This window comes from Nicotiana sylvestris, chromosome 1 (assembly GCF_000393655.2).
Source record: "Nicotiana sylvestris chromosome 1, ASM39365v2, whole genome shotgun sequence".
Taxonomy (NCBI): domain Eukaryota; kingdom Viridiplantae; phylum Streptophyta; class Magnoliopsida; order Solanales; family Solanaceae; genus Nicotiana; species Nicotiana sylvestris.
The window spans coordinates 97,189,474-97,201,671 of record NC_091057.1 but is presented as its reverse complement, the minus strand read 5'-3'; the positions used below and the strand labels follow the sequence as shown (position 1 = coordinate 97,201,671).

At 38.4% G+C, this 12,198-nt stretch overlaps 1 protein-coding gene and 1 pseudogene across 1 annotated transcript; both read right to left on the bottom strand.

Annotated features, from left to right (window-relative positions):
* Positions 1-11,980, bottom strand: part of LOC104235958 (very-long-chain aldehyde decarbonylase CER1-like) — a 28,706-nt pseudogene extending 16,726 nt beyond the window's left edge.
* Positions 2,985-9,188, bottom strand: LOC104235959 (protein CER1-like 1). The gene is made up of 5 exons (XM_070161679.1): positions 9,120-9,188; positions 8,859-8,934; positions 3,561-3,706; positions 3,300-3,473; positions 2,985-3,217 (listed from the first exon to the last, which is right to left on the bottom strand). Exons 1-5 carry the CDS (start codon positions 9,186-9,188, stop codon positions 3,101-3,103), a joined length of 582 nt encoding a protein of 193 aa, XP_070017780.1. The 3' UTR covers positions 2,985-3,100.
* Positions 11,981-12,198: the final 218 nt, after the last annotated feature.

The window sequence follows — 12,198 nt, the reverse complement described above, 5'->3', positions numbered from 1 at the left end:
AAAACATCATGACAAGGCCTTAGGAATCACTCAAATATGGTCCCTCGGGCAGCCTCTCGGTCACTCGGGACTCATCTCTCGCCACTTAGTGCTCATTCTCAGCACTCAACTCATATATCTCTCATAATAACATAAATCAGAATAACCCCTGCGGTGTGCAGCCCGATCCGTACATCGCTGCGGCGTGCAGCCCGATCCATATAGATAGTCGACTGCGCTCACTGGGGGTGTGCAGACTCCGGAGGGGCTCCTACAGCCCAAACGCTATATTGTTGCGGCGTGCAGCCCGATCCAATATATATATCGCTGCGGCGTGCAACTCGATCCATATAAGTATTGCTGCGGCGTGTAGCCCGATCCATAATATATATATAATATCCTCACCGTTGGGTTCTCAACCCCCTCTCAGTCATTTACCTCACCGCCTCTCAGGCACAATAATAGAAGGTAGGGATCTCAGCCCACAAATCCTCTTATTTAGGAATAAAGTGATAGAATCAGCTTAAATCGTTTAAACAGATAAAGACATGACTGAGGATATGAATTTTTAACAAGTAAAGTGAGGAAAATCAGTCAAAATACCCCTAAGGATTCTACAGGTCGGCACAAGGCCCCAAACATGGCATACAGCCCAAATCACAGTATAAATGACTGAAACATAGAATAATATAGATTTCCAAATCAATTACGCGGCTTAATAGTCGCTATGGGACAGACCAAGTCATAATCCCTACCGGTGCACGCCCACATACTCGTCACTTAGCATGTGTGTCACCGCATTTATCAAGTCAAATACCGAGGTTTTGTACCCTCAATTCCAGATTTACAATAGTTACTTACCTCAAACCGGTGAAAATACTACTCTGCGATGCCTTTGCTTCTCGAATCGGCCTCCACTCGTGTCGAATCTAGCCAAAATCAGAACGAATATGTCACAATATGCTAAGGTAGCAAAGCCCAATCGAAAACAATCGAAAAATATCAAAAATCCCAAATTAGCGAAACCCGAGCCCCGGGCCCATTTCTCGAAACTCAGAAATTTTTACATCAACGGGTTCGTTATCCTCCCACGAGTTCATACATATCAAACGTTCTCAAATCCGACCTCAAATGGTCCCTCAAATTGCAATTCAAAAGTTCAAAATCTCAAGCCCTAGTTCTTCCATTTTTAGCTTAGGTTCCATGAATTTCTAGGTAAATTTCACAATAGAATCGCGTTTTAGGTTCACAAATCTTACCTCGAATCAATTCTCCTTGATCCCTCTTTAATCACCTTAAAAAAGATCCCAAAATGCTCAACTATGGAGGAAAAAAATGGCTCAAAAGCGCGGATGAAATAACTTATAAACTTTCTGCCCAGTTCTAACTTTCCTTCTTCGTGAACGCGGTCAAACTCTTGCTTTGCCTAGGCGACCCTTTGCGAACGCGATGCTTTGCCTAGGCGACCCTTCGCGAACGCGACAACACACCTGCGAATGCGAAGCACAATTTCACTTCTAATCCACTGACTCAAATCCTTCTATGCGAACGCGACAGTACCCCTCGCGAACGCGATGCACCAGGCTCACTCCCCTTCGCGAACACGTGGCCTGCCTCGCGAACGCGAAGGTCAATTTCATACCTTCCTCCTCTTACTCTTCGCGAACGCGAGGACCCTTATGCTGCAACTGCTGAGATCAATTTTTTGCAACTTTCCAAACTCAAAAGAGGTCCGATTGACCACCCGAAACTCACCCGAGGCCCCCGGGACCTCAGCCAAAAGCACCAACACATTCTAAAACCTCATTCAAACTTGCTCCAATCATCAAAACACCTCAAACAACATTAAATTACCCAAAACTCATCGAATTCAAGCCTAAGTTTTCTAAAAACTTCCGAAATATGCTTTCGATCAAAAACCCAACAAAAACACGTCCGAATGACCTGAAATTTTGCACACACATCCCAAATGATATAACGAAGCTACTTCAACTCTCGGAATTCCATTACGGCTCTCGGATCAAAATCTCACCCATCAACCGAAAATCGCCAACATACTAACTTCGTCAATTCAAGCATAATTCTACACCGGACCTCCAAAACCAATTCTGATCACACTCCTAAGTCATAAATCACCTCTCGAAGCTAACCGAACCATCGAAACTCACATCCGAGCCCTCTAACCCATAAGTCAACATCCGGTTGACTTTTCCAACTTAACCTTTTTTAAAAGAGACTAAGTGTCTCATTTCTTACCAAATCCACTCTGAACGCAAACCAACCAACTCGACCACATAAAACACGGATAACGAAGCATAAAGAAGCATAAATGGAAAAAACGGGACGGTAACTTATGAGACGATTGGCCGGGTCGTCACACCGATAGTTGTGTCTATGTGGTTAGGGTGGACAGAGCGGGAAGCCTGCAAATCATTCTGGATGTTCATATAACTGGTTGCACTGTAATGCTCTGAATGTCTCTTGACATTTGCGGTAAGTTTAATTTGGCTTCCATCCATTAAGTGAATGTCAAAGTTAACAATTGATACTTTCATTTATTATTGTAGATTTTATAGGTTCAGGCAATTGGGAATTGACATTGGCATGCCAACTTTTAATCATATCCCTTGAAAAACAATACTCTGTTCTTTTTCTTTGAGCATTAATTTTAGCTTTCATTTTTATTAGCCGACACAGTTAAGAATTCCCTCTTTATCTTTTATAGGATTTTGTGAATAGATCATAAAATAAAACAGTGGAATCTCCATTAAAGAGGCACTGATACCATTTGTCACAGATTTGTTATTAACTGAGAGTTCTCAATTCACGAAGGAAACCTGGAAATCCAATGAAGAATGAAGGAAAATAAAGTTAATGGAAATGAAAAGGGAGATTAACAAAAAGTTTGTTAATCAATAGAAGTGATGATTCATGCTCCAAAATTTGTTCAAATTACATCTTATACGATGCATACAGAGCTCTGGAAATATCACCTAATGCAAATGGCTGATACACTTGACCATGGATCCAAGATATGATCATATAATCTATATTTCTAGGTCTTGGATTCAGTAGCAGAAGCCATGGTTAATGGGCAAAAACCATGATCAAGACTAGCTTTTCATACTTTGTCAATATCAAACATCATGTTGCCACACTCGTGCTCTTTCCAACCTTCCAAGGCATGCAAAATTCCAGCTATTCTCCATGCGCTCATCACCCTTCGTGGCAACCAATTCTAGAATTATATTGCAATTACTATAAGAAGAAGATCAACATAATTAAAGAGAAATTAAGGATATTAGATAACCGTCTCTAACCTCACAAGAGTCTATATTTTCAAGATGTTTTGGAGGAATCATAGCTGGTGTGCTGAAGTAGAAGCAATCCTTACGAGCTTTACTTGGTGGGAATTGTGAATAAGGAATGAATAATGTTCCTTTTGGTGTTTTTAATTGTTCATCTTCACTCAATCCATCCCCTACTAGCCATGTCTACAGCATAATCAAGAACCTCTTTTGGTTATGAATTATCAAGATTCAGGACAGTAAGCATTTTGATGTATTTTGGTTTATACGTACCTTTGAAACATTATAAGATTTCGACAGGACCAAGTTAGTTGCAGCCTCAGGGGTTAGCTTTGTGTTAAGTCTCTTGTACTCTTCTTCGTCTAACGTGACAACCTCAAGTTTCAACATTGTTTGGATTTGATCAACATTGTTGAACACTGAAGATTGAAGATGAAGACACAACCAAAATTTGTTATTGAGAGAGAATTGAAAATGTGGAATTTTGCCAAGGTGGAGATTTGTTGAAGTTTGGCAAAATGCCAAAGTCCCACATTGGTTGGGAGTTAAGTTTGGAGGGGATTTTTCCCCTATAAAAGAAGGCCTAATGTTTAGGATTGAAACACACCTCTCATTTGCCTTCTCATCTGTTTAAGGCATTTGTATCTTCTCTCTTTAGTATTATTTCACTTGTATTTTGGAGTGGAATAAAATATTTGGTTGTGTCCGAGGAGTAGGCAGAATTAGCCGAACCTCGTAAATTCTGGTGTTCCCTTTATTATTGCTTTATTGTCTTATTTATTATTTGGTGGCTGTCATAATTTTTGGTATAGTAGTTGTGACTTATTCACACTCTATACATTTGGCTTCCGCAACAATTGGTATCAGAGCCAAGGTACTGTCTAAGTATGCTCTGTGGTTGCAGCATAGTCTGATCTTCCACATCAGAAAAGATTTATCTTGGTAACTGAGTCAAGGTTCTGTCTGAGTATGCTCTGTAGTTGCAGCTTAGTCTGATCTTCTACATCAGAAAGGAAATAATCTTGATTTGTGTCGTCAGCTATTAAATAATATTTGTGTCAAATATGGGGGACAATAAACAAGAAGAATCTACATCAAGTGTCAACAATACGTCATCATTGGCATCTTCGCTTATGACAAGAATTGTGTCAAATGCGAAATTTGCGGTAGAAATTTTTGACGGGTCCGGACATTTTGGGATGTGGCAAGGCGAGGTTCTAGATGTCCTTTTTCAACAAGGGTTAGATCTGGCCATTGAAGAAAAGAAACCAGATGTTATTGGAGAAGAAGATTGGAGAATTATCAACCGTGTTGCTTGCGGTACCATTCGATCCTACCTTGCTAGAGAGCAGAAATATTCATACACAAAGGAAACTTCTGCAAGTAAATTATGGAAAGCACTGGAGGATAAATTTTTGAAGAAAAACAGTCAAAATAAATTGTACATGAAGAAGAGACTGTTTCACTTCACCTATGTTCCTGGTACCACGATGAATGAACATATCACCAGTTTCAATAAGTTGGTCACAGATTTGCAAAATATGGATACAACTTATGATGATGGTGACTTGGCCTTAATGTTGTTGGCGTCACTTCCTGATGAGTACGAGCACCTTGAAACTACTCTACTCCATGGAAATGACGAAATTTCTCTCAGAGAAGTTTGTTCAGCTTTGTACAGCTATGAACAAAGAAAGCGAGAAAAACAGAAGGGCGGAGAAGGAGAAGCACTATTTGTGAGGGGTCGTCCTCAAAATCAAACGAGGACAAAGAAGGGAAGATCCAAGTCAAGATCCAGACCCAGCAAAGATGAATGTGCCTTTTGTCGAGAAAAAGGGCACTGGAAGAAAGACTGTCCGAAGTTGAAGAATAAGGCCAAACATAACAATGGAAAGGCCATTATGGATTCAAATGTAGCTGATTGTGATGATTCAGACTTCTCATTAGTTACAACAGAGTCATCAACATCATCAGACATATGGTTGATGGACTCGGCTTGTAGCTATCATATGTGTCCCAACAGGGACTGGTTCATGGAATTTCAAGAAGGAGAATATGGAGTCATCCACACAGCGGATAACAGCCCTCTTACCTCATATGGCATTGGTTCAATACGATTAAGGAACCATGATGGAATGATCAGAACATTGATAGATGTTCGATATGTACCGGATTTGAAGAAGAATCTCATCTCTGTGGGAGCCCTAGAATCAAAAGGGTTCAAAATCATTGCAGAAAATGGAGTGATGAGAGTATGCTCCGGTGCACTAGTGGTAATGAAGGCTAATCGGAAGAATAATAATATGTACCGCTATCGTGGCAGTACAGTTATTGGGACAGCGACAGTAACATCCAGTGACGACAAAGAGGCAGAAGCAACCAAGCTATGGCACATGCGCTTGGGACATGCTGGAGGAAAATCCTTGAAAACTCTATCAGATCAAGGATTGTTAAAAGGAGTAAAGGCTTGCAACTTGGAGTTTTGTGAGCATTGTGTCAAAGGGAAACAGACAAGGGTTAAATTTGGTACAGCGATCCATAATACTAAAGGCATTTTGGATTATGTACACTCTGATGTTTGGGGTCCTTCCAAAACACCTTCATTGGGTGGGAAGCACTATTTTGTAACCTTTGTTGATGATTTTTCTCGAAGAGTGTGGGTGTATACAATGAAAAACAAAGATGAAGTGCTGAGAATTTTTCTCAAATGGAAGACGATGGTGGAGAATCAAACAGGCAGGAGGATCAAGTGTATTCGCACAGACAATGGAGGTGAATACAAAAATGATCATTTCAATAAGGTCTGTGAAAATGATGGCATCGTCCGACACTTCACTGTTAGACATACACCACAACAGAATGGAGTGGCAGAACGTATGAACCGGACCTTGCTGGAGAAGGTACGGTGTATGTTGTCCAATGCTGGCTTGGGCAAAGAATTTTGGGCTGAGGCAATTACATATGCATGCCACCTCATTAATCGTCTACCATCTGCTGCTATTGATGGCAAAACACCATTTGAAAAATGGTACGGAAAACCTGCTGTAGATTATAACTCTTTGCACGTGTTTGGCTCAACTGCATATTATCATGTGACGGAGTCAAAATTGGATCCAAGGGCAAAGAAGGCTATTTTTATGGGAATTACTTCTGGAGTCAAAGGATATCGCTTATGGTGCCCTATGACAAAGAAAGTAATATTCAGCAGAGATGTTACCTTTGATGAATTTGCTATGGTAAATAAGGTAACAGAAGATACCAAACAAAATGAAGGTGCTTCTAAGCAGGTGGAGTTTGAGGGAAAATTTATTTTTCCTACACAAGAAGCAGAGGAGGAAACAAATGAAGATTACCCTCTGGAAGGAGAGCCAGTAGAGGAGATTCCAACTCAGGAATCTCAACAACAACTTGAATCAATAGCAACCAGCAGGCCAAAAAGAACAATAACGAAACCTGTTCGTCTCATAGAGACGGTTGCTTGTGCAACCTCAATTGTAGCTGATGATGTTCCTACTACTTATAAAGACGCTGTTCAAAGTTCAGAAGAAGATAAGTGGAGGATTGCCATGAATGATGAGATACAGTCCCTTCATCAGAATCATACATGGAGATTGGCCAATCTCCCGAAGGGAAAGAAAGCAATTGGGTGCAAATGGGTATTTGCAAAGAAGGAAGGATTTCCTAACCAAGTAGATGTTCGCTACAAAGCAAGATTGGTGGCCAAAGGATATGCTCAAAAGGAGGGAATTGATTACAATGAAGTGTTTTCTCCAGTTGTAAAACATTCCTCCATTAGAATTATGTTGGCTTTGGTAGCACAATTGGATTTGGAACTAGTTCAGATGGATGTAAAAACTGCGTTTTTACATGGAAACTTGGAGGAGGAAATCTACATGACTCAGCCAGAAGGATTCAAAGTTGCTGGAAAAGAAAATATGGTGTGCAAACTTGAAAAATCGTTGTACGGATTGAAACAATCTTCTAGACAATGGTACAAGCGATTTGACGAGTTTATGTTGCGGCAAGGGTACAAGAGAAGCAAATACGATCATTGTGTGTATTTGCACAAGCTTAAAGATGGTTCCTTTGTATATCTTCTCCTATATGTTGATGATATGTTGATAGCTTCCAAGAATTTGGAAGAAATTGATAAGTTGAAGATTCAACTGAAGAAGGAGTTCGAGATGAAGGATTTGGGTGAGGCAAAGAAAATTCTTGGCATGGAGATAATTAGAGATAGACGTTCAAAGAAACTCTGTTTATCTCAAAAGGAATATTTGAAGAGAGTACTTCAACGTTTTGGCATAGATGACAAGACTAAGCCAGTTAGTACTCCACTTGCTTCCCATTTTAAGCTAAGTACTACTATGTCGCCAATGGATGAAGCTGAACGAGAGTATATGTCAAAGGTACCATACGCAAATGTTGTTGGTAGCTTGATGTATGCAATGGTTTGCACAAGGCCTGACATTTCACAAGCTGTTGGAGTTATTAGCAGATATATGCACAATCCAGGGAAGGAGCATTGGCAAGCTGTGAAGTGGATTCTACGGTATATTCATAATACTGTAGATGTCGGGTTAGTTTTTGAGCAGGAAGACAATCAGTCTGTAGTTGGATATTGTGACTCAGATTTTGCGGGTGATATGGACAAACGAAGATCAACTACTGGTTATGTGTTTACTTTTGCAAAGGCACCAGTTAGTTGGAAGTCTACTTTGCAGTCAACAGTTGCTTTGTCTACAACAGAGGCAGAGTACATGGCTATTACAGATGCTGTGAAAGAGGCAATTTGGCTTCAAGGATTGCTAAAGGAGCTTGGTGTTGAACAAAAAGGTATCACAATTTTTTGTGATAGTCAAAGTGCTATTCAATTAGCGAAGAACCAAGTTTATCATGCAAGGACGAAGCACATTGATGTTCGGTATCATTTCGTACGAGAAATCATAGAAGAAGGTGGAGTCACGGTGAAGAAAATTCATACTACAGAGAATCCTGCTGATATGCTGACAAAGGTGGTGACTGCGGTCAAGTTTCAACATTGTTTGGATTTGATCAACATTGTTGAACACTGAAGATTGAAGATGAAGACACAACCAAAATTTGTTATTGAGAGAGAATTGAAAATGTGGAATTTTGCCAAGGTGGAGATTTGTTGAAGTTTGGCAAAATGCCAAAGTCCCACATTGGTTGGGAGTTAAGTTTGGAGGGGATTTTTCCCCTATAAAAGAAGGCCTAATGTTTAGGATTGAAACACACCTCTCATTTGCCTTCTCATCTGTTTAAGGCATTTGTATCTTCTCTCTTTAGTATTATTTCACTTGTATTTTGGAGTGGAATAAAATATTTGGTTGTGTCCGAGGAGTAGGCAGAATTAGCCGAACCTCGTAAATTCTGGTGTTCCCTTTATTATTGCTTTATTGTCTTATTTATTATTTGGTGGCTGTCATAATTTTTGGTATAGTAGTTGTGACTTATTCACACTCTATACATTTGGCTTCCGCAACAATTGGTATCAGAGCCAAGGTACTGTCTAAGTATGCTCTGTGGTTGCAGCATAGTCTAGGCTACTTCCATCTACCACCTTCACTTTCAGCTGAGGATTTCTCCTTATGTAAAGTTCACCATTGTTATTCAGCTTCTCTTCCTGGAAAAGTTAAATTTGTATAAAACCAGAAGTATCAGCTGTTCATTTTGGTTCAGCCTACAGCCCTTGATATCGAGAGAGAGGTTAATTTTCTTTAAATCTTTTTCTCCATAATAACAATTTTGTGATAGCTTACATAAATTTTGTGATATCATTAGATTTTTTAGACATATACTTTGACTTGCCTGATTTAAGAGTCCAAGGCTCAAAACTTGTATGCCTTTCTGATCTGCTTCAATGATTGCTTCCTCCATCAAATTGTTAATAGTCTCTCTTCGCGATTTCATTAAGTACTGCAACACAATCAAGAATCATGCCAAATAATCTCTGTAACAACGGATCCAAAATATGGAACAATCTTGAATAATTTTTCATTACTTACTTGTATGCGACACTTTGGGATAGCCAAGTTTGTAATTTGAGATTCTTGAATAAATTTCTCTCGACAACAAATGTGTGACCTTAAATCCAAGACACATGATGGGCTCAGTAACAATGGAGGAGTGGTGATGCGAATGATAACGAGAGTAGAGAAAATGGTGGTGCAAAGCTCTGTGAAGCCAATAATAGAGAAACTCGACAGGACCAATATGAAGCAAAGCAATAATAATGATGCCATCAGTTCTCCACAAACGCGGATGATGAGCTTGTTCCAACATCAGATATGTGATATAATATAACAGCCCATTAAGTATGATCTGATCATCCCTACAACACGCCAACCTTAATCAATTGTGCCATGTATAATTTAATTTATTAGATTCTTTTTAATTAAAAGTTCAAGAACCTAATTTTATTGGTCGAAATTTGGCAACTCGGTAACTGCAGATAAGTCATGCCAAGGATAGGGTCTACCACGACATTATAACGAAGGGGTCGCCCTCGTAAGGATTGTTGCCGAGGACGAGTAACTGGAGTTGCAATTGTAACGGTGTGACTGGCTTAGAAAAGGACACCACGAATATTCCCTTGGATATTCCTTATATTGTACTTTTTAGAGTTTCTTGGATACGTCCCTTATCAATAGTAAGAGATAGAGAACAAAAAGGATCTGGACTTTCCGATAAAGACACATGTAAAGGTTGACTGAGAAAGAAGATACAAAAGTTGTCTTGTTCACTCACTATATTATTTGGGCACATGTTGTTAAACCTTTGCTCACAAGATCCAAAGATTTCATATCCATATTCACTTCTCACCTTTTCACGTCACTGATAGAAGAAAGGAACATCTCAATCATACAATAATTGGGTGGTAGATCCTTTCTTATTACACTTATTATCATTATCTACATTTATTGCATGTTCATGTTATCATATGCATTGCTAATCATTGATTATTAAATCTGTTATTTAATGCTCTTGAACAATGTTCATCTCACGAATATCCTGTTATAATTGATCTAGAGTTTATTAAGTTTAACTAAGATTCGCCCTTTAATTTATTATTAATTGGCTTAACTAAAAGGTTTAATACTTTTTTAGTCAAACACTAATAAAGTCAAACATCTTTATGACAATCACACAAACCGTATATGTCTTTGTTAAAAGTACAAATATTTGAACTTTGAAGTATGCTGGTCCTTTTTTCAAGGTATTTATTATATTAAAAGTTGGATTAAAATGTGGGATGTGTTGATGTGACGATTTAAACCAGTAACAATAATTTTAATTTGGTGCATCGACAAGGTTGGATTTCCGGCATTATGACTTTTTTGTGACTTATTATGAAATTTACCTTCTCTATTTTAATGCTAAAAATGGGCCTTAATTAATAACCACTAGGGGTTCGATTGCTCTCAAGAGTGATGTAAGTCATTTTTCTTCTTTGGTAGAAAAATGATCCTAACCAAACCTTAAAAAATAACATTTCATGGAAAACATTTTAAAAGAATTACTTCCGTTATACCAAAACCTCAATGTTCGCTTTCTCTTGGAATTGAGTTGTCTTGGCTAGGACTTTGTGCACGAGGGTGTGTATCTTAACGCTTGCGACTATTTAATGTGGCGTAGATGAAGAATGAATTAAGGCGTAAGGATAGAAAATGACATACCAGTTGCTTTCTCTGTCAACTTGATCAGATTCTATGCTTTTATCAATAATTCGATTATTACCCTTAGCAGTCCTGTGACGGGATAGAGATATCCATATCTGGTTGTGAATCACTCTCCAGAGTAGAAGTGGAAGTATGATTATGTACACAAGGTACCTCTCGCTTTCATCTTTGATCATAAAATATGTGTATATGCTATGACCCACAGATGGTGCCAAAACCAAGTACTTCATCCACACAAATCAATATTGTAAAAAGGTCAGCAGATTCATGATTAAAAAAAACCACAAAAAGGAGAAAAAAAAAATTCCTGATGCAGAATCGTTACGTTATTGACAAAGAAATAAGAGGGAAGAAATTGAAGAATTGTTGCATGAAGCTTAATAGTTACGTTTACCTTTTATATTTTAAAGAAAAAGGTAATGAGTTGCCAATACAATGAGAGAATTCCAAAAGACCGCAATTATTCTGTAGAATTTTTCAAAACGCTAACTACGTACTTTTATTAGTATAAGAAAGCATGTTTTCCTGGAACTTGTCACATTTATTAAATCTGTAGGGAAAAAAGGTCAAAAGAATTCCTTTCTCTCTTTAGTTTCTCTTTTGGCCAACCATCTACATCTCCCTAGCTCCATATTAGTACCATTTTTCCAAAGAAAGAAGGAAATGAAGAGGAAAAATGAAACAAAGACATACATTGGACTGTAAGAACTCAGCGCGATATATACCGTAGAAGAAAGAAGATAAGCAAATTGTTAAGATACATTAAGAAAGCCACATGCTTACGAATATACTTGAAAAACATAGAGTATGACGTATTGACGGCAAAAGGATAACGGGAAAAAATAGTTGGGGAATTCAAGAAAGATTACCTTGAAGTTTCCAAGAAATGTCCATGGCCAATCAGTGAGAATGCCAGGTTTAGAAGCCATGCTTTTGTACAGCTTCTTCCTTGCAAAATAAAGTGCTTGTAGTTTTGGCCACCTTAGATTGTTCTTCCTCTATATAAGCTTCTCTCCTTATATAGAACTGCATTGTAGAGGCATAGTATTTAATATCCGTTCAATTAATGACCTTCACCAATAAGCACATGTATGATATGTAACCAGACGAGTTCATACGACACTTCGCTAAAAAGATTAAGTACTATATTATACATAATTTGTGTATATATATTATATATTAAAAATGGAGTACTTAATTATTTTTCT